This window comes from Cibotium barometz, chromosome 2 (assembly GCF_041138505.1).
Source record: "Cibotium barometz isolate CiBa-2024 chromosome 2, ASM4113850v1, whole genome shotgun sequence".
NCBI classification, from domain to species: domain Eukaryota; kingdom Viridiplantae; phylum Streptophyta; class Polypodiopsida; order Cyatheales; family Cibotiaceae; genus Cibotium; species Cibotium barometz.
The window spans coordinates 1,843,292-1,866,610 of NC_141047.1; the positions used below are offsets into that span (position 1 = coordinate 1,843,292).

At 41.2% G+C, this 23,319-nt stretch overlaps 1 protein-coding gene across 3 annotated transcripts; it reads left to right on the top strand.

The window, feature by feature from the left end:
• Window positions 1-2,365: 2,365 nt before the first annotated feature.
• On the top strand, window positions 2,366-8,568 carry LOC147640547 (putative GPI-anchored protein At1g61900). 3 transcript variants are annotated; one of them, XM_086812859.1, is made up of 9 exons: window positions 2,366-3,287; window positions 4,172-4,408; window positions 4,546-5,151; window positions 6,360-6,605; window positions 6,761-6,775; window positions 7,845-7,985; window positions 8,068-8,115; window positions 8,254-8,318; window positions 8,352-8,568. In XM_086812859.1, the coding sequence occupies exons 1-8, from the start codon at window positions 3,284-3,286 to the stop codon at window positions 8,316-8,318; spliced, it is 1,362 nt and encodes a 453-aa protein (XP_086668985.1). In that variant the 5' UTR covers window positions 2,366-3,283; the 3' UTR covers window positions 8,352-8,568. The 3 variants fall into 3 exon arrangements, 2 of the variants coding, with proteins under 2 accessions (XP_086668985.1, XP_086668990.1); XR_015267977.1 differs by having other exon boundaries at window positions 7,832-7,985; window positions 8,254-8,568; XM_086812864.1 differs by having other exon boundaries at window positions 2,575-3,287; window positions 4,168-4,408; window positions 8,254-8,568.
• Window positions 8,569-23,319: the final 14,751 nt, after the last annotated feature.

Consider the following 23,319-nt stretch of genomic DNA (forward strand, 5'->3'; position numbering starts at 1 on the left):
CAAACATGCATCTTGGCCCTTGTTCAGGCGCGCAGGCAATCATTTTGAGCATTTTGGTCATTGTTTTGACCTTTGTTCATGTGCGGGTGGCCATTTGAGCATATTGGTGCTTTTCCACACACGGTATGGCATTCTTGAGCACATTTAGACATGGGTATCCATTACTACCTCTACACCACCTATGATCGTCATGCTACCCATCATCATCGTCCGTCAACATCACTACGACTCCATCCCATACGCTGATCGTGTGGCATCTGCTCATACTCTATCACTCTGGCTCCATGCCTGTCATCTTGATTTACCATTTCAGGTGTGGAGATGCATATCATTTGCTGAGTTCATACATACATTTGGCACATCACGGCTTTGATCTCTAGATCCTTCTTCACCAACATCATGCTATGATGACACATTATATTCATGTCACATATGGATGTTTGAGCTTCTGATGTTGTTTCCTAGCCAGCTTAGACACTTATTTGATGAGGAGGATGTCTGTGCGAGATGGTCTAAACGTTCTATACATGGTGATTTTGTTAGGGATCATGTGGTTATCTTTACATGGATGGTTCAACATTGTTTGCATGGGATGATGTATGTGAGGATTTGAATGAGTGCCCTACATTCGTGAGTAAAGATGACTATATACCTGAGGATGGGTATCATGATGACATGCATTCAGTAGTGATGATGTGGACAGTGATGATGATCATCTTGTTGATGATGATATTGATGTTGACACATGTACATATGGTGATGATCATACACACACATGTGATGATATTAATGCACACACACACATGATGATAGTGATACACGTGTACATGATGATGATGTATGTGATAGTGATACACGTGCACATGATGATGATGTATGTGATAGTGATACCGAGGGTGATGTGTGTGAGTTAGATCATGTGGGCATGATCTCGAGGCAGAGATGGTAGCGAGCATTTCGAGCATTAACACTTCTATGCCTGTCATCTAAGCCACATATCCAAAAACTATGCTCCTCAAGTGACAAAGAATGCATCCGAAAGAAAATGTCCTGGCTCCAAAGAGCATAGGCTCGTGTGTGTGTCAACATCTGTAGGAGCCAAAAAAGAACATATCTTAGGGTTGGCATCATGTGAGGATAAGAGTGAACTTATGTCATCATCCCAGGTAGCATCACTTAAAATGTCAAAGACATGATCCACTATGTCAATAGGTATATGGGCATGAGCCAAACCATACACTGCCTCCTCATGTGCAAAACCCTCTACGTGTGTATGATGATCTAAGATATCAATATAATCATCAACAACATCATAATCATTACTGAAAAATAAAGAGGTATCCTCACATGAAATATAAATGGTATTATCCCCTAAGTCATCATCTATGGCATCCCCAAGGCCTTTTTACGAGGGAATATCTTTATTTTTTAGAACCCAGATTATTGCTAGGTTTGTATAGTTTGAGACACTTACAATGAGAGCTTTGGGCTCCTTGGAATTTACAATCTAAGATTACGAAAGATCGCGGATCAACTTCATGTACATGTAATGTTTATGGACTATGAAAATCCTGATAGGTTAGATTTTCGAGTCATAGGCACTGGACAATACATAATTTTTCGATTTGTTGTCTACAAGCCTGTTCAAACCCCATTCGCCTCAAATATTGATCCACCAAATGAGTTCTGTAACGTTTTGTCATTTTTCTTCTTTTGTTCCACAAAAATTATATCTTGTTGCAATAGCGAATGTTTTTTTCTTAAATTTATTTTGCCAGATGGAGGCGAGGTGTATAGGCTTCCAAGGAGAGATAATCCAGCTGCCCGAAGATTGTTTTAAAACTTTGTTCAGGTGTGTTGAGATTGTTAACATTATATTGGGTTAGAATGCTAGCTGTATATTTACACCAAGTTTGGTGCTTTATTCAAAGAAAGTAAGTACATTAGGAGCTTCTACATGGATATATATGGCAAGCATAGTGTGTTTATATATAGTTTGGCAAGTTAAGGACCATGGGACCCATCATGGGCTTCAAATATAAGGCTTATCTCTACTTATTCTTCAAGGACAAACGTTTCTTTTTTTTTGAGAATTGGCTGAAATTAGAAAGTGCAACACAACACACACCTATCCGTGCTATCGCTTGCGCAATGAGGGCTTGAACCTGTGACCTTGGGACTCTAGAGCAACACCTCTCTCTACTGCACTAATTTGCGGTCGACAAAGATACATGCAAGAATACTCTTGCCTGTCAGGGACGTAGGTCAAACCACAAACTAACCACAAACTAATCTTATGATGAGGCTTCATGGTAGTTTGTATAATAATCTTATGATGAGGCTTCATGGTGCACCTTTGAAGCCCAAACAAATTAAATTGCTACTAGGATTTTTCAAGTGCGGCTGCTGGGAAAGACCACCGCACACAGCACCCAGCGATGGCACAGAAAACACCACTACCTAGGAAGTGCCCACTGCTTCTTTTTAGTACTGAGCTAGGCACGTAATACTTTATTAATCAGCCGCGGTTGCTACGGAGCCTAGCTTAACGATGTGATTTTTGTGTAAGAAGGCAAGGAGAAGAACAGCACTTTTCGGTTGTGGTTATAATAAGTAGCCCAAAATGCAGGCTGCGTGTGCAGTTGGAGGGCTTGTGACCTGGATTGTATAGATACAGTGTGTGCACTACCTTGGAGATAGATAGAGAGAGAGAGAGAGAAAAAGAGGGACAGCGGTGGCAAAGGAAGAGCGGAGCGGACAGGCCTGTTGTGCAGAATTTGGAGGCTTTTAATGCAGGATTAATGGGTGTGAAAGCTCATACATCAGCCGGCAGACGGGTAGATCGGCCTTTACTCCCCCTCCTCCGTCCCCATCCGCGCCCCCTAGCTCCCGGTGCTCTTCCCTCTCTCTTTACTCTTCCCGCAACTGCTTCCCTTCTCACTCGCACTGTTCCGAGCGTGGGTTTAGCTAGGGTTTCCACACAGATGCAAGCCATCATTTCTCCTTTTGAGGACCTGCTCCACGGAATGCTAGGATGAGCACGGCATGATCTGCTCTCTCTGGCCGCTGTGTCAAAAAAGCATTGTGCTGTTTGCGGCTTCACGGAGCTCCAATGTTAGGGCGTGACGGGACATGGCTGTTCAGGGCTCCAAATGCGCTGAGCTGACTGCGGCTGCTGGAGCTCCAAGATGCGGACACAGCCTTGCAGAACAAGTCCTGGCATCGACTGGCACCAGAGCGGATAATCCTAATTCGCAGTCCAGCGTGCAATAAAACGCTCAAGATGAGTACGTAACTCTCACCACTCTGGCCTTTGTTTTCTTTTTTAACTTGAGCACTGTGCCAAATTTGCGGTTTGTTGCCCTCAAGCCATCGCACAATGAGACTGTTTTATGTAATGCTTATTTAGTAAGCTAGCTACTAGCACACTTGTTTATATAGTGTTATACCTCCTAGGCAAATTCTCTACGCCTCATAACCTTAAAGCCTTGTCTCTTTTTCCATCCCTGCATGCGTTGAGAAAAGAAGCAGCATGTTCTCATGTTGTTTAGTGTACCAAAATGAGGGTCGAGGCAAATCAATAGTGACGCAAATGTGTCCTCTCGTGCATAGACTTTGACAAAGGGATATGTGCTTGACTTGAGATGTTCTTAAGGCTTGCCATTAAAAAGAACGATAAGAAGAATTCAAGAAAACAAGAGGTAAAGGATTCATGTGCAAACTTACTGTCTTGTTTGCGATCATGTTGACTCTTTGTTCCAAGCTGTTGACAGTATGATTGATAATCACCACATCCCAGTCTCTGTCGCGTGAAAATACCTCTCAAGAGCGAAACTCTGGCATGCCCCGTGCCACATAAAACAATGGCTTCTGGACTCTCAGTTTTCTTTCCCCTGCCCCCGCAAATTGTCTTTCTAAAAGAATAAGCAGAGATAGGTTTTTCTTGATGTTGTATTATGAAGCAAGGAAAGGTGTTTGAATTCTTTGCCTGCAGCCAATGCACTGCTTATTATTTCAAGGAGGATTAACAAGATTTCACCACTTCTAAATATTATGAACATAACAACCTGAATTTTGGAAAGTGGTATGATCATTTCCTGCAGCTGGTTTTGAGTTTCTGCGAGTGGTTTTCTAACTATCATCTTTCATGCATGTGATTTATGAAAGACAGGGATGCTGTTTTTGTGGTTGCTTCTTCCATTGTTCAGCTGCACAGCTACCACAATTTCCTTATCGGAGTTATCTCCTGAACCAGCAATCATATATGTTGGAGCACCCCACAATAGTCCAGCTGCATCACCTTCTAGCTTTGTGCCCAGCACTGCTCCGGATTCGTTAGTTCCTTTACTGCCTTCCTCTCCATTGTATCCATTTGTACCAAGTGGACCTGTTTCACAACCAGCATTTGGTATGAATTCTTGATTATAATTTTCTTTCATCCTTTTCATAGCCACGCATATACCAGGAAAAGCATGTTGCTTTTTAACATACACCACACGTGTGTGATTATTTGATATTCTGAATGTCTTTTCATCATTTTGTCAGGGCTATGTGGTCTTGACCCCTCCGCTTTGAATGAAGTAATTCGGAAGACAGCACTTGACTGCACGGGTCCTCTAGCTAAGTTTGTTGGGGATGTTATATGTTGCCCTCAGTTTGGAAGTATGATGAGAATCGTGCAAGGGGAGCTAAGCACCTCCACTGGCTCGCTTGTATTAAACAACACAGCATCACAGGCTTGCTTTTCGGAAGCAACGAGTTTTCTCATGGATTTGGGAGCCAATGACACGCTTCCCGATTTGTGTTCTGTTAAACCGGAGAATATGACAGGGGGTTTATGTCCACTCACACGTGTTACAGAGCTTGAACAAGTAGCAAGCAAGAATGATTTGTTGGCGGCGTGCACGTCCATAGATCCTTTGAAAGAATGTTGCAAACCTGTCTGTGGTCACGCCATCAATGCCGCTGCAGTACAGCTTGCATCCAGAATTCTGAGCTCTCTTGAAGAAAATGGCAGTTTGGCAGCACACAAACAGCAGCAACTGGCAGATGATTGCCAAGGTGTTGTGCTCTCCTGGTTGGCTAGCCAACTTGGACCAGAAAGTGCCAATTCAGCCTTCCGCAATCTATACAGTTGTAAAGTTAACAAAGGTTAGCATCGTTCGATTTAGTAGTGCAGAAAGCCTTGCATTCTTAAACTTGTGGGCATTAAAATATTCCAATTTACCGATTGAAAGGAAGTAACTTGAGGACTAGGCGTAATCGTGCTTTTAAGGTAGGTTTTACAAGATTTTATTTGATTCTTAAAACATCATGAGCAGATGAAGTAACTTGAAGCTGGGAAATTAATTCTTCCCAGCACCGATAATTCATGCAAAAGGTCACGTATATTTCCAGAACTCCAATCAGACCTTGGTATTGCAATAGAATTAAGACCAAAACCACGGTTATGCTGATTGGTCTCTTAGTGGATGTTTAAGCCTCAATGAACCTGCCGGTATGGGGGAGGATGGCCATGAGCTCCCCTGAGTCTATCGATCCTTGTGTTACTGGAAACTAAGAATGTCAAGCCTCCTTTGTCCATAGAACTGTGAGCATTTAGTCAAGACCATTCTTAAAGAGCTAACATTGTATGAGTGGCCTTTGTGTTGGCATTCCTCAGGTATTCTCCAAGGAGGGGAGAATCTACCTCCGAACAACTGCGCTTGCATGTCAAAAATTCTATGTTTTTGATTTCAATGCGGTATTAAGAGTTGAGCCAGAAAACTCAATTCCATCCAAGTCATTGAAATTCTATATAATCGAAAGCTTGATGGACAAAATGCAAGCACGAGCCATGTCAGTATCTAATACGGTATTAAGAGTTGAGCCAGAAAACTCAATTCCATCCAAGTCATTGAAATGCTATATAATCGAAAGCTTGACTGACAAAATGCAAGCATCAGCCATGTCAGTATCTAAGGAATCCAAGTACAACCCCACAGGGAGGTAAAAGTATAGCTAGCATCAGTTCATGCAAGAACCAGATGCTTATGACGGCCAAAAGGCCAATGATTGTGGACATAACATAGCAATCGGTCCAATAGCAGGCATGTGTCAGCAATTATAATCTCTTGTAAAAGGGGGGTGGCTGGGATATTCCAGTACAAGCTGGTGTGAAGTTGTTAATCCAAGTCAACATGGGTGTTGTTAGGACCTCTGGACCAATGATGTACCTCATTGCATGTTGTGTTGCTGAGTGTTTGAAAACAGTGGACATAACCTTCGTCAGTGTGTTGATTGCTCTCTCAGTGCAAAAGCAAAAAAAATGAATTTTGTGTGAGCTGTTTCCAGTCTGACATTTTCCTTCTACTGTGCAGCTTGCCCACTGGCATTCAAAGATCCTTCTTCTGTTGCAGATTCGTGTGGTGGATCTTCACCATCCAATGCCACGTGCTGCATGTCTTTGTATAGCTACATCTCGGATTTACAAAAGCAGATGCTAATTACTAATGTGCAAGCCTTAGATTGTGTCACATTATTTGGATCAATGTTGATAAAAAGAGGGGTAAAGACAAACTTATACAGTCTTTGTCAGGTTGATTTGAAGGATTTTAGCCTCCAAGGTACAATCTCTTTGCTTGGTTATTTACCAATGTATTATAATTTATTAGTATGTAGGGCTTTTGGTTTTGGTACTTAGTGCATTGTTTTCGTGGGGTTGCATTGATGAATGGTTTTGTTTTGCATGCACACTTATTTATATGGAACCTCTGAGCAGTCCATGGTGAACAAGGTAATTTCTTCTCTCAAGTTCTGTGGTTGTGGAGTTGATCAAATTGGTAGTTCATTAGAACTTACAATGGCAAATGACTGCTCATTTCGAGGGGAAAGAGTGCTGCATTTGAACACAGATTTATTCTGCATTGCACATCTATGTGTGTTGCATAGTTCATTGAACTTACAGTTTGAGTTTATCCAGTGCTGCTCCTATGAGCCTTCATGGATGTATTAAAATCACTTGAACATCCTTCTTTTGTAGCTCATGAAACGGGAGGAACATCTATGTGTGTTGCATAGTTCATTGCACATCTATGTGTGTTGCATAGTTCATTGAACTTACAGTTTGAGTTTATCCAGTGCTGCTCCTATGAGCCTTCATGGATGTATTAAAATCACTTGAACATCCTTCTTTTGTAGCTCATGAAACGGGAAGAACATATTTCAAATTGAGTGGAGAGAGTGATTAGTGAGGATCTTTACGTCTCTGAACCAGCAGGTATTGCCCAATTTTATTGAGGCATACGTACGCTAAATTGTGATTGTAGCCGGCAGAAGCTAGTATCTGGTCATTTTTTGGCCCCGTAGCAGTGTGACTCGACAGGCTGCCCATGAGATGCACTTCAAACATCTCATCTACCCTCGACCATAGCCAAAGATGTGCATGCTTCGCTAAGATGTGCAGTGGGCTGCGTCAATTGCTGTGGCTGATATGAGTGGAGGTATAATTGCGCTAGTCCATCCTTGCCGTAGATGCCATCTTCACTATCTTAGGATAAGAATGCGGGGCTGAGTGAGGGTTATCGGTCAATCTTTCTCCTCGTCATTGCACTTTGACGGTTTGTTAGATTTTTTGATCAATGACTTTCATTTGCCATGCAGGTAAGATTTTTCAACGATTTCCGATTGAATGTTGATGTGCTTGATTGCACGTCTGAATGTATAATCTTACTTGAGTCAGAATGTTGCTACTCTAAATTTAAGCCAGACGCTGCAACTTCAAAACTATCAATCTTTAGGTTGTCATGGGATTGATTTATGGTTGTTAATGTCCTGTAGTTCTGACCTACAGGGTTGCTTCCCAGGTTGCTTGTTACGTGCAATACCATCAGACGTTGTGGAGGACAAATCGTCTGGCATCAGTTTCACCTGTGATCTGAATGACAACATTGCTGCCCCTTGGCCTTCGTCTTCTTCCCAGTCATCTTTTTCTCTTTGTACTTCCTGTAAGTAAATGCTATTTCTTTCAGAAATAAAATGTGAGTCAATTTTGTGTAGCCAAGCTCGTCTAACCTGGAGCATTTGCAGCGGATTCTCTTCCTGCACTTCCAGCGGCTCAGACTTCCGGAGTTGAGGGTATGCTGCATCTCTCTTGATGAGATATGCCTGGATGGCCAAATGAGCTTGAAGAGCTGTGTTTTTTTGAATTCTTTTCAGGAATGAGGCATGCTTTGCTTGATTTATTACTGACAAGCTTGCTTGCTTGATGGACAGGCTCGAAACACGTGGCTGCATGGGAAGTTAGTCTACTAATGGCTTTTATTCTTGCATTACTTTAGTGGAAGAATCAACTGCACAACGAACGCGGCTGCAGCTGTGCGCTCATTTGGTGAGGCGTGTTTTGTTGCATGCATCCTTGGGAGGGCACACTGGAAGCTTCTCTTTAAATTTTGAAATCGTCGGATCTTCTGTACATTACCAAATATCTTATATGTTGTAAGGATGTATTACACATGATTTAGTCCAGACAATATCTGTAACTTCTTGGCCACACTGTTAAGATATGCAATTGTGTTCAAATATTTACTATGAATAATTCTTTACGTGTTTGAAATTTGGCTCATTGGGCAACCAGGTGTTGAAAAGCCTCAGGTACTTCATTCATGCATTTGGTGGAGAAAAATGACCATTCAGGCCAAGATAGTTTTTGATAGCATTATAAACTGCAGAGATAGCCATATCTGCCCGTGTAGCCCATTTAGAGCGGCCGGCCAGAGAGAGAGTCTTTAAATGTCCATCTCTCATGACATCAGTGCATCCTGGGTTTCCCTTGCAAACTATTCATCTGAGCTATGGCGTGATTCTTTTACCGAGCTTTGAATTTGTGGGCATAATCTGTGGTTCTGACTTCGTTTGAGGCAGCGTTGTTTGTGCATCAATGCTCAATCCAGGTTGGTGAATGCATTGTGTTATTCTTGCTTTGATCCTTGTACACAGGCATGTGAAGAGTCGAGTTTTGTTCCACCCAGAGACGCCACTAACAATTTTGAAACACGCTCAGTGGAAAGGATTTGATGGCACAGGTGGAGGACGATGATGTTCCTAAAGAAGAAGATATGGTGAGTGGACGAATGGCCCTCCAACCTGCCAGGAAATGAGGTTACAAGAAGCAACTCTATGGATACATAAAGCAGAGGAAAGGGTCTGATGCAGAGGCGCCATTATGTGTCAAGTGGTAGGTTGTCTTCTTTCAACTGTGCTGTGACTTTGCTTGTTGGTGCACTGCACCAGAGCAAGGGGGCTTTCTTTTGGGCATAGTTGTACTACTAAGGCTGACATTCACAACAGAAAGGCATCGATTTTAGTGATTATGTCGCTATTTGTAGCCTTTGCTTTCAGACCATTGCTACTGGGGTGTAAAGAATTGCATGCATACTTTGGCAAAGATCTGGTTTACTTACACGAAAGATGTCAAGCCTCAATGTACTAGACTTGAAAACCTCTTCCACCTTAATGAAGTAATACGAGAATAAACATGTATTTACTCAATAAGCAAGTATGCCACAACCTACAACCTAGGATGAGAGATGTAAGCAAGTATGTCACAACCTAGGATGAGAGATGTATTAAGTCACTAAGCAAGTATATGTCACAACCTAGGATGATTATCCTCCTCTTCTCACATACCAATAAGTCATAGGTGCTCAATCTGAACTCTCTTGTCCAGAGTATATGGTTGTGATGGGATCTCCTTTGGTCCTTAGTGCTACACACTGCCGAGTCCCTTGGCCGGCTTGTCACGGCCCAAGGTTTTAGTTTTCCTCCGGAAGCATGCATCACAACCACATGTTGCTTGCACAAGTTGTATGTTGCTTAGGTTTTACGTCACATTCTTTTCTCATTTGAGGATTCATGCTCAAGTATAAGCTTCTCCTTTGGTCCTTAGTGCTACACACTGCTGAGTCCCTTGGCCGGCTTGTCGCGGCCCAAGGTTTTAGTTTTCCTTCGGAAGCATGCATCACAACCACACGTTGCTTGCTTGCACAAGTTGTATGTTGCTTAGGTTTAACGTCACATTCTTTTCTCATGTGAGGATTCGTGCTCAAGTATAAGCTTCTCCTAAATTGACTCCGTTTCCAAACATGCGTCGTTCAAAAAATGTCTAGAAACTCTCAAAGAAATTGATTTTGACACTTCTAGAACCTTTTTAGGCTCCTGATTAGCGTGCTCATGCCCTTCCAAAAGAAATAGACCATCAAGTAAGTTGTCTCCATCTTGAAGATCCTCTTAAAGTTTACTACCATAAAAAAATGGGTAGACTTAATGGTTTGAGTCACGGTCACCACGAAACATGTTTCGTTGTTACCGAAACGTGATACTCGTTTCACTATTGAAACATTTCAATGATGGGTGTTTCGTCCAATGTTTCAAGGTAGTTGAAAAAGTTGAGAAGGAAGAAACAAAAACGTTCAATATTGAACATTATTGCAATTCGTGCTTGTGGCTCCACCAATTATGAGGCATGCTATTTTTTTGTTTATGTAACACATGTATACAATATGACTTAGAATGAGGAAATCACTCAGAATTGTCTATGGATGCAATTAACAATGCATAGTAGCATTAAACTTTGTTTGGTTATTCGCTATTGGATTTTGGTACTTTTGTTTTCTTGATTGTACGTATTAAAGTAAATCTATAAATAAGTTTCAAGGCCCAAATTTGAAATTTCAGATTTGGTTCCCCGAATTGGAGGGGAGAATTGCACTTTCTCTCTCCAGTTAAAGACCCAAATCTGAAATTTCACATTAGGCTCCTAAATTGGAGGAAAAATTTTACTCTTTTTCTCTCCAATTAAAGGCTCAAATGTGAAATTTTAGATTTGGGTCCCTAGCCTTCGGATTTTATGTATAATCAGTTCGGTCTATAGTTTCATTGTCCACCTACCAGTGTCGAAACGTTTCATTCCAAAATAAATCGTTTTAGCAACATTTCGTTTCAACAATGAAACATGTCACGGTGAGCTTGGTCTGAGTTCCGACTTGTATGTCACATCTATTTCTTATTTCAAGGTTGCATACAATTTGCAATATGATGGTGAGAGTTCCACACACTTAACTAGTGCAAAGTGTTTTAGATTTTCAAGGAGCAAGTAGAAAGACCTTTTTACCGTTCCAAAAAACACAAAAATGAAAACATTTTCTTCTTCTTGTTCACCACACTTCCTACTGACTGTAGTGAAGTAAACACATCACTTCACCACCCCAGGCAATGGAAAGCTCCAAAGAATAGTAAGGAAATGAATCTAAGAGGCTATTGGTTGTCCTCATCAACAGTGGTGGGAAAATTGTTTTGGCTTAGAGATAACATATCAACTCTACTCCTAGTGTCAATTGGACTGTTGGCTAGTAAAGTGAGAACCGTCTCGTGTGGACAACTCTCGATGTCGTGAGCCTGCGCATCCCACACATAGTACCTATATCATTCACTAAGGTCTTAATACTTCACAAAGACATCTTGTATGCATAGGCACATACATAGACACTACAAACCTTTGGGTCAAAAACTGTGCACACAAATATGAAATTTTTACTAAGAGACATAAGAGCATACGTTCCTATAGCTTGCATACGTACGTACCCATCCCATTGTATGTACACATTTGCAGTCCATTCCTCTAGCTTATGTATCTACCCATGTACCTATTCGTCGGTGCGTATGCACATTTCCAATCGGCTATGCATGTACATACCTATAATCCAAATTCCAATCTCCCTACGTATGCAGGTTCTCACATCACAATTTTGTAGCTACCCATGTGCCTATCCACCACTACGCGCACACATTTATACACCCACTTTTCTTTGTGTATGCACTAGTTACTCTTCTTGTTTTGCTGAAGAATTTGGTCTTGTTAAAGAATCTGGTCGTGCTTCTTGAGCTACCACACCTCCAAAGATAGAACTCTAACATTCACCATTGGATGAAGCAATAGGCAATAACTATCGTTGGAAACTTACTCATTGGAGGAGGCTAACTCTATAGGTAGGGGAAAGACAAGATTCTTCGACGCTATGTTCGTGAAGACGAATATATCTTTCTTTTAGAACAGGCTCACTCTACCTGTGCTAGGGGGCACTTTTTTGCAGCAGATATCATTGCACACAATGTCCTCATAGTCGGGTTATGGTGGTCCACCTTAATGGTGGATGCCACAGAATATGTCAGTACACACATAGCTTCTCAAAAGGGAGAAGCTCACCATGGAAGCTTAGAGCTCCAAAAGAGTAAGAGTACTCAGGAAAGTATATGATCAAAAATGGGTATAATGTCCATGAGCTCTATAGCTAATATAGCCCAAGGTCCCCCCAAAAGTACACATGTAAATGTCCCTAAGCCTAAGTGCCTCGTGTTGAGAAAAACGTGGTTCAAGATATGTGGAGGAGATAAACTCACAAAATACAAGAAAATATCTTGCTTATTAAGTTGCTCAAAATACAACTAGGCTTCTTGCTCCATACAATGCCTTCTAGCTCCACCTTTAAATAGGTGAAGCTAGTGGACCATAAGTCCATTAACACACACACCCTTCTCCTCCCCTTTTACATAACCTTAGTCTCTTAATACCCCCCCTCAATACCAACTATGAAAGAAAATTGGAATAGGTGGTATTGGACATAGGTTGCCTTTATAACATTAGGCGTACAAGGTTAGGAATATAGGTGTGGTTACATTGAGATTTAAAACAATTTCTCAGTGGTGTTAGAGGCTGATACAAAAGTGACTCTTTGTTAGGATATTTAGAAGTGATATGTCCCGTTTGTTTACACTTGTTACATTTCATTTTGTTAGGATATTTGATCCAACAATTATTTGCCAAATGACCCATCTTTTTGCAATGGACACATCTTACTTTGATCACTTGATGTGACAAAGCTTGTCGATATTCGATGAAGTTGTTGCATTTGAAGATTCAGCTCCTCCCTTTGGCCTCTTTTCTTCATCAAGACAAGATTGAATGACTCCTTCAAGGGTGGGATTAGGTATGTACTTCAGGGTGGTGACTAAGGTGGGGTACACCTTCTTAACTGCTTTTAGCAAAATAGCCACTGCATCATCTTCATTCATTCTCGCATTCACTGATGCAAGTTGAGCCATAAGGCCCTTCAAGTGAGAGATGAAGGCTCCAATGCCATCTCCCTCTTTGAGTTCCAAGCTGAAAAATTCAATTTTAAGTGAGATCTTGGAATTCTTACCCCACGAGCTCCATAGAGCTTATCAAGCTCATCCCATTTCTCCTTTGCAGTCGAAAGCTGGTCCACATGGTGAATGAGAGCCTCATCAAGATGAAGCATGATGATGGCTTGTGCTCTCTCATCATCTTCAATATCTTCAGCCTTAGTTTGATCAATAACCTTAGTGCCGGAGATGAATGGCCAAAAACCTTTGGACATCATCTTGTACTTGATAAGGACTTGCCAAGTGTGGAAGCCCTCTCCCGAGAGCTTCTTAATTTGGGTGTTTTTCTTTGACATTGGGTATTGAAGGAAGAGTACAAGAGAGTAATTGGCTGATTTATGAAGAAGAAAACAGAAAATTTGTGATGTTTTGGCTTAAGTAGAAAGAGAAAGGCTTATGAGAGTGCAACAACCCTTAATCAAGCCAAGGATGTTGCATAAAAAAAGAGATTAAAATGGTGCAGCTTATTGTTTATTTAGCACTTAGGGTTTGTGCCCAACCACAAATACTGATGGAGAGAGCTTCATTAGTGTCAAGGAACACTTTCTTTGGTGATTAAGATCACCATTAGTGTTTAGCAACACTATTAGTACTTAAGAGCACATTTTTAGCATCTAATGATACTTGTGTTGGTGATTAGATTCACCATTAGTGTTCAAGAACACACTTAGTGTTTAGAAACACTCTTAAGTAGCTCCCCTTTGCTAGATTAGTAGCATTATTAGTGTTAATCAACACTATTAGTGTTTATGAACACTATTATCACAAGCTTGAGCAAGCTTCCATGGAGAAAAAAACTACAGCCCTGGTCTTTTGCCTCCCACAAGCGTTTTACGCATCCATTGCAGCTAAGATTCTGGCTGTAAAGTCGTGAGGCTTAGGGCTTCCAAGCGTTTTATGCATCCATTGTAGCTAAGATTCTAGCTGTAAAGTCATGAGGCTTAGGGCTTCAAAGGCCCTAAGCTAATGTAGCTTACACTGCAGCACAGACGGAGTATGTGTGTACAACATCCAGACTTGATGAAAAATGCACCTACCTGCTAATAGCGCAATGCCGGGCTGTACAGCGTGAATGTCGCGGCTGTGAGTAGCTGGGCTGATGCGCCTTGGGCTAGGGATGATATCTCCAGAAGAAATCAGAGGCCAGTCCTCCCCACGTCCTCCACTGACGACGCGGTTGGTGCAGAATAGCTATGGAGGTTGAGAAGATAAAGCTTCCGAATGGAGAACTTCCACCACACAACCAAGCTCAAGATACCATGGTGAGAAAAACGTGGTTGAACAAGATATGTGAAGGAGATAAACTCACAAAATACAAGAAAATATCTTGCTTATTAAGTTGCTCAAAATACAACTAGGCTTCTTGCTCCATACAATGACTTCTAGCTCCACCTTTAAATAGGTGAGCTAGTGGACCATAAGTCCATTCACACACACACACCCTTCTCCTCCCCTTTTACATAACCTTAGTCTCTTAATACCTCGGCCTCGTTTCCCATGTGCATGTGCAATGAAAACTACTTTATTACACCTACCAAACACACACTCACCTAGTTTCTAATAGGAGTTATGTTTGTTAACATGAGTTCCTGGGATCAAAACAAAATTTTTCATTTAAATAAAATTTTAAAACTCAACTGTATCTCTCTAGACCTATTTTCTCTCTCTAACTTTTTACTTAACAATAAAGAGATTTTCGTTATACCATGTAAAGTCCGTAGGGAGGGATCTTTCACAAGGTCTTGAGACATACTTTCATTGTGGGATTCTTGCTCAGTGGGCAAGATGGCACCCCATCGCACAAATCTATAACCTCAAGCAAGAAAAGGGAGAAATAATATGGGATTACATTGCTAGAACCAAGTATCTCCACATGAGATGCAATCATCGTAGATGTTTTATTACTCATTAATCCGGTCTACGAGCAAGAGGCATCATGACCATCTCTACATAATGAATGATGTCATCACGTGAAGTGTTCATGTAAAGAACCTTCTTGCTCTCTAGCAAGGAACCATAGTACTAGTGGTTAGACCACTTGTCTTAGATCATGGAAGTCCCTATTGGAGAGGCTAAAGAGGCCAAGCGGTGTGTCAATCCCTTTTGTTTAAGCCCTTCCTCTCCTCTATAGTAAAATAAGTAATCTTTCCTAAAGGTAATGGTGTGCCAATCCCTCTCTTGTTAGACCTTCCTCTACTCTCTAATCAACTAAGTAATCCTTCTAAAAGGTAATGGTTAAGCTAAGAAGCTTGAACCGCCTTCTTCTCCAATCATACTTAATGACACTCACTCGAGTAAGCAAGCAAACATACTCAACACACTCCATCCACACACACAAGCCTATATCCTACAAGCAATTAAGAAGATAAGAGATCAAGAGAAGAAGAAAGCTTTGTACTTGAGAAACGATTGAATTCCCCCATTCACATTATCAAAAGTTGTATATATATAAATGGGATTTTCTCGGCCACCACCCAACTTAAGTGGGTTCAAAATTCTTATCTCTACCCATATATATGTAAGGCTTGTGGCTATGGCTAGCTTTTGATACATCATTGTCCTAGGACCTTACATATTGTGAATGCATCCTAGGCTAGAGGTGGGAATTGTGGATGTATGAAAAAGAGTTAACAACCCCCCCTCTTAATAGACCTGCTTTTGTCCTTAGAAGCTGTGAACGATGGGTATGTCGATGAGAGATTCTTCACTTGATCTTCATGGCGGCGACCTCATCATGTGGAAGTGTTGCATCACCTTTAGACATTGGAGTGTCTTTCCATTATTGTGGGTGGACACAAAATTGTAGCCAAAGAGGATCAACTCAGAAGAGGATATCTCCTTGAAGGCTCCTATCTTGAATGCCTCTAAAAATTGAATCCGTTATGAACAACCCATATATTTGGTGTAGTGTGGGCCCAAGGTTGATGTCAAAGGCAAGGCCTTTGCTTTTGCACATGAGATTTGTTGTACTTCTGTCATTGCATGGGTCCCTTCTCATCTTTGAAATCTTGTAAACAGGTTTGGATTGTGTTGAGACAGGAATTTGATGGTAGCTTGGATCCGGATCCTTGTAAACATATCTGGATTGTGTCGAGGAATTTGATGTTAGCTTATGTCGAGGAATTTGATGGTAGCTTGGATGATGGCAATATTTGAGGCATCTTGATATTAGCTTGCATATCCACTCTTCAATTGGGATCATACAAAACGGTGGTGACTTGAACTACAAAAAGTTATGGAGGAGAGGATTGATCTTCTTTTTAGCTTTATATTCCTTCCACCTCATATGCTACACATTGACATGCATATTGGATTAATTCTTTGGTTAATTGGCGTAGTGCAATATATGGCCCAGCAATTTGGATTTATAGAGGTATTGGAGCTGCCATAAGGGTTGATTCTTCATCTCTGCACTGTTGAATGCCATGTCCTCTATTGTCTTTCTATATCGCCATGCTCTTACAATATATACTACAACCACTATTTGAATATCCCTTTTGAATATCAACATATTTACTGGGTGTATATAATCAATTTTGGCACCTTTTTACAAAGCCCTCAACATGAATCTAGTTCTCAACATGGTCCATGATAGCATCCACCATGGTAGCAGGCTTGATGAATTGATCTACATTCAAAATAATTTGCTCCACTGACACTCCTTAGAGAGCCCCAAAATGAGCTCATAATTTTCCTAATGCACCAGATTTAGCAAGGTGGACTGCTATCTCTAGGATCAACTAATCATTCTCCACATCTTCCCTAGCCGACTCGATTGAGTTTGGGCTTGTAGGCATTTGGGCACTTTCCTTTGTTGCTAACTCTTGCTGCCCAAGTGCCTGCAAGCTCAGACTCACACGCAGCACTTAGGCACTTTTATTTGTTGCTATGACATTCATATCATCACCTTCAAGTACCACCACACTGACAGGCACGTCTTGTATATCTTCACTTGTTTTTTCTTAGTTTTTTGGTTAGTCTCACTTGCCTCCTAATGGCTTAGGCCAATTTTGCATACATTGGTGGACTTCATTTCAGGCTTATGGCTTCCCTTTCAAGTATTCAGGAGAGCAATAGAGATAGTCACAAGAGCAGAGTGGATTACTCTCAAGGCTCTTGTTTCTTCTTTAAGTTATGTCCTTATTAAAGGGCATATTGGCTATGTTCATTGACTCTTCTTCTTAGTCGATGTACGAAGGCATGGTCCTTAATGAGTTTGCTTTTGACTATTGTGACACCCATACCCACTCCGACTCATTTCCTTACATGTTTTTTCCTATCATAGATTCTCAGAGCACAAGTTGCCTCTTATGAATCTCTCATTCCCTTGGGACATGGTCATGTAGCGCTCTTAGATTTGCTGCATCTTTTGGCTCTAAAGGCTCATTATTACAGGTTTTTGTCCTGAGTGGTTTTTGTCCCATTTTATTCTAGGTTCTAAGTCCATTTTGTGCTTCCTTATTTTCGTCATGAGTGGTTGTTGTCCCATTTTATTCTCGAGCTTCTAAGCTCACTTTGTGCTTTCTTGTTTTTTTGTTGTTGTCTTGAGTGGTCCCTTGACTGTTGATCCATTTGTGATTCCTAACTTGAGACACTACCCTTATGAGATGCTTCAACAATGGGTTCTAGAGGTCTCAATGTAGGAATTTTTTGTGGAAACATCATGATACATCCTGTTGGTCCCTTTATTTCTAGTTGGCCCTACAGTATTGAGTCATGTGCTTCACTTAACCTAGAGATCTCCTCCCCCTTGGGTTAGGGTATTCTTGTAGCTTTTTGGGAAGGGATTCCTAGTCCTTCCATAGCTTTCTTGGCCATTTTCAGGAGCTTATTCATTATTCTATCCATCATCAGGATCGATCCATCACTACTTCTCATTCCTTGTTCCTCATATCTAAAGTGATTTGAATAGAAGGTTCTGGAACATCTTTGATCTCAATATATCTTAGATCATCACTTGAATAGAATGCTGGTTTTCTTGTGCCTCTCCTCCCTATGTGCTTGTCACACTCTCTAGGCTTTCTCCTCCTAAGTTCTTTTGTTATGTCTATGGAATTGGCTCGTAAGGGTTTCCCATCCCCCTACTCTTCTTTTAAGGTAATTTGAGTGGAGGAATCAAGAACATCCTCAATCTCAAAATAACATGTTAATTCCCTAGGGTCTTTTTGTTTGGTTTCCTTTACCACCTTAGAATTTTGGGAAGTTCTTGGATCAAGCGATTTTGTTGTAGGCTTATTTGGCCATCACCCGTGCCTTCCCTTGATTAAAATCCCTACTTTTTCTTTTCCCTTTTTTGTTTTTAGGGGTTTCTAATGCTAAAGAAGTTGTGGATAGGGTTGCCTGATCTTGTAATTGCTTGGCTTGGGCCCTTGTCTCATCAATAACCTTCAATGGTACCTCTTTTTCGTCATCCAAGTACGACGTCGGACATGACACAAAGGCTATCCCCTAACCACATAGTAGGCAACGATGTACTCATTAAAGGATTTACACTTGTTATCATGAGAGGGCAATCATCGAATAAATGGTTAATGCCACACTTCGTACACCATCTATCTAAAGGTGGTGGGCTAATAGTTGTGGTGCCTTCTGGGGTAGCTCTTATTAGAAATTTGGCCACTCTATAAGGGCCTTCTCATCTAAAGTAGACTAAGGGAGCTCACCTTGTTGTGTTGATATCTCTCGATCTCAGCAAGCTCCCGATGGAATTTGTATTAAGGTGGTCAACTGGTGCGTGGAGCTTTAAAAGTCTAGGTTGATCCAGGTGGTGTTCACCCCTTGGTGGGCTTCCAATTGCTATAGAATTTGGATGTGGTAGGAGATTCATCAATAATTGGCCTAGTCTCGTCTAACCTCTCTTGTAGGAGCAGTTCGTAGGCGGGGTTGGTTGAGGACATAACACTGGAGGTGGGATCTCCATGTCCCTATAAGGATTCCTAACGACAATTGGGTTCGTGCTTAAGTAAGCTGCATCTACACCACTAGGAGGTGGCACTGGTAAAGCCAATGGATGTGGGAGTGTCGACAATGCTGGCACTCTAGTCCACCTCATTATTTGTTGGGGATACTAGTAGTTGGTTGATTCATGATTTTTGTATCTTTTGCAATACCCACACCATTGGTTTTCTCTTGCTCCGAGGACTGGGCATTCATGGGTTTTGTGGTTGCTTCTACACTTTTTAGACCATGTCAATTCTCATCTAGGAGCTAAATAAGAATGGGCTGTCTCTCTTAGTCTAGCTTTGAGTACTCCTTTGAGTCCTTTGATCACATCATTCGCTATGTCCTTGTCACTCTTGGGTGCCTTAGCATTCTTTAAATGTTGGCTCTTGACGTTGGGAGTCCATCTTGGTCACTGATTATCCAAGCAACAAAGTCTTGGTCATTGATTATCCATCTTGGTCACTAATTATCCTGCATTATACCAAGTGCGCAATGAAGCACGTGTTGCATATCTGCACGCGAACAATTGGAATCTGAGCACATGAATGAGGGAGACTCAATGGATAGCTTCTTGACCAAGATCAAATATTTTAAGGAGCAACTTGCTAGTGTGGAGGATGAGATATATCCTGATAGTACATTGGTGCCCACAGTTCACAATACATTGCCGGATTCTTATAAGATTTTTACCTCTACCCTTAGACTCATGATGAAGGGAAATCCAAATACCCTTACATTTGATGAGCTAGATTCAGTACTCTTGCAAGAAGAGTAGTCTCGGCAAAACATATCTGTTATGCGAGTTGGTGACCAAGCTTTTATTGCCAATCAGAAAGGCAAAGGTAAAGCTTCTTCGCATGGTGGCTATAAGCCAAAATCAGAATCCTCAAGTAAGGATACACAGAAAGAAGGTGATAAGCCTAGGCATGAAACCAGGGCACTACATAAATGAGTGCAAGAAAAGGCTAGAGAAGGAGAAAAGAAAGAATCGGGCATGGTTGTGGTTGATGCATTTGCCACCAAGTGCAGAGAAGAAGAAATCTGTAAGTTTTGCTCAAGATGATTGGGCATGGACTGTATATTGCAGTTATGAACTTTCTGTTCATAATGTATGCATGTCAATGGAAGAATCGAATGCTTGGTACTTTGACAATGGTGATTGTAAGCACATTACTTCACAAAAATATTTGTTCTCATCTCTGGAATCTGTCCCAAGTGCAGGAACTATCACGTGTGCAAATGGTTCATCGTATCCTCAAAGGAGTTGGTAGAGTTGTGCTCAGGCTTGACGGTGAAATTTGTGATGACAGATGTATAGTTCAGGATAGAAATGATGGTTATTCTATCATTGCCTCATGTACCTTGTTTCATGGCCTATACAAGATGGATGTATTTGAGAAGTTGCAACATGATGCTTGCTTAGTCTCTACGACTCGTGCTATGAGTGATGCAGAATTATGGCATGCATGATTTGGCCATTTGAATTATGGCAGTTTGTAACGCCTTCAAAGGCATGATATGGTGTCTGAGTTGCCAACTCTTGAGATCCCTACTAGACATGTATGTGGGGTGTATTCTTGGTAAAATGCATCGGGCATCATTTCCAAAGGATGGATCTGTGAGAGCTATTAAGAAACTACAACTTATACATAGTGATGTATGTGGTTATATGAGGACACCATCTATTGGGGGATATCTCTACTTTGTCACTTTTATTGATGATTACTCCAGATATAGCTGGGTGTATCCATTAAAGCAGAAGTCAGAGGTTTTAAGGTGCTTTAGAGGCACTTCGTATCCATGGTTGAAAATGTATGTGAATGTAAAGTTGACACCCTTTGTTCAGATCGAGGGGGGGAGTATATGTCCAAGGAATTTCATGCATATATGGCTGAAAAAGGCATAAGGCATCAATGTACAATGCCACACCTTAGCAAAATGGTGTGGCTGAGAGGAAGAACAAGTCTCTCATGGAGATGGCACGATGTATGGTGAAAGCCCAAGATTTATCTTATGGTTTTTGGTTAGAGGCAACTATGTGTTGAACAAATGCCCTACCAAGGCCTTGGAGTCTAAAACTCCTTATGAAGCTAGGCACATGACAGGAAGCCTTCTGTGGCTCATTTGCATGTTTTTGGTTGTCTTGCGCTTATGCTCTTGTGCCTGAGCAACAACGCAGTAAGCTTGATGATAAGGCAGTTAAATGCATATTTGTGGGATACAGTTCAGAAAGCAAGGGATATAGACTCTACCATGCGGCCTCTCAAAGCAAATTTTGGTAAGTAGAGATGTTGTTTTTGTTGAAAACTTAGTTCAGCCCATACTTTCATGCAAAAAATAGCAGAATGTATGCTCATAGGTCATGTTTGATTTGCTCCTACCTTTGTTAATGGAGGGCAGCCATATGTAGAGGAATTGAATGCTCAACCACCAAGTGCTGAAATTCAGCCTTTGCAGGTGCACAATCAGCTTGCAAATCAGCCTTTTGATGAGGCAATTATTGAGGATGTAGTGGATGAGAGAGCAGCCATAGAAGAATCTAGGCATATGCCAAAATGGCTTGTGCAGACATTGAGGGATAGCAAGTTGGCAACTTCTTTACCTAAAAAAACTTGTGCAAGTTCTCATCATGCAGATTTTTCTCATGTGGATCATGTTCTCATTTCTACTTTATGTAATGAGGAGGAACTTGTTTCCTTTGAGGAAGCATAGGATGATGATCATTGGATGCATGCTATGCAAGATGAGTATAACTCTATACTCAAGATGAGGATGCATGCTATGCAAGATGAGTATAACTCTATACTCAAGAATGACACCTGGTATTTGACAGATCTACCTCATGGCAAGAAGGCCATTGGTACTAAAAGTGGGTTTATAAGTTAAAATGCAAAGCAAATGGTAGCATTGATCGCTATAAGGCCAGACTTGTTGCAAAGGGGTATGCCCACCAAAAGGGCACTGATTATGGTGAGACTTTGCACCCACATCTCGTATGACTACCATTAGGTGTCTCATTGCTTTGGTAGCACATCATGGGTGGAATGTACATCAGTTTGTTGGACATTAAGACTACAATCTTGAATGGTGATTTACACGAGGAGGTCTATGTATTGCAGCCTCCTGGTTTTGCTGTGAAAGGAGAAGAGTCTAAAGTATGCAGGGCTCTTTATGGCCTTAACCAGGCTCCTAGAGCATGGGTGCATGGGCATACAGATTATGTCCATACATCATTATTTACAACCTTTCAAGTACTTAATGATTTAAAGAGGGCATCCCATAAAGTCTATTCTCTAATTCATGCTCTGTATCATACACATAAAGTTGGGCAAATCGAGGAGCCGTATCTCGTGTTTCATCAGGTATTACAGAATCAACACGATGATAGGTGGTACCATGGTTCGAAAATTAAATACTCATCCCCCCTAGTGAACTGACTATCCAAGTGAGCACCCAGTTGTGAAACGAATGCTAAGGCATTATTATAAGAGCGTATATTCTTTCTGTATTCCTTACTTGCATTATCATTACCAAGTAACAACTCAACCATTGCAGGAGGTGGATTTTCCAAAGGTAGTAAAGAGACCTTCCCACTTCCACAATAATGTTTGCCCACATATTGTCCAAGCTTTCTTGACGCCTCACATTTCCAAATTATTGCACCACAAAAATGGCACTTATAAGAAAGGGCCCCTAATGAGTGAAGAGTGCACTCTCCAGAATATACCACCATAGTTGCTGGGTGCTTAACATTCCAAGGAAATGAAAACACCCGCCTTATAGAGTGACATTCGTATTTAATGTCTTTCACATTTCCAATGACACATGTTATGAAATGAAAATTATCATCCATAGGTATCTCATTTAAATCAAATGAAAAAGGGCCTCGTGCCATATCTCTATGTGCGTGAGCATTCTGATGCTCATTGATAGGTTCTTGAGGTACCATAGCATTGGCAATTACTCTGTTACTTAAATCTAAGTGGATTCCGCCATGGAATTCTCTATGCTCCTCCTCATTGTCAATCCTTCCAAATGTTTCAATTCCACTTATGTTAATGTTAAAGTAATGTGTTATATTAGCAACATTTTGTTTTCAAATGCAAGCCCTTGTCCATGAACGATTACGGCGAGTCACGTGTATTACATCCAAAATTC

Excerpts from the sequence above, each read along its gene's own strand:
- LOC147640547 (XM_086812859.1), top strand. Across the intron at positions 7,986-8,067 it reads TTTTTCTCTTTGTACTTCCT|CGGATTCTCTTCCTGCACTT; the intron begins GTAAGTAAATGC and ends GAGCATTTGCAG. Across the intron at positions 8,116-8,253 it reads TCAGACTTCCGGAGTTGAGG|GCTCGAAACACGTGGCTGCA; the intron begins GTATGCTGCATC and ends CTTGATGGACAG.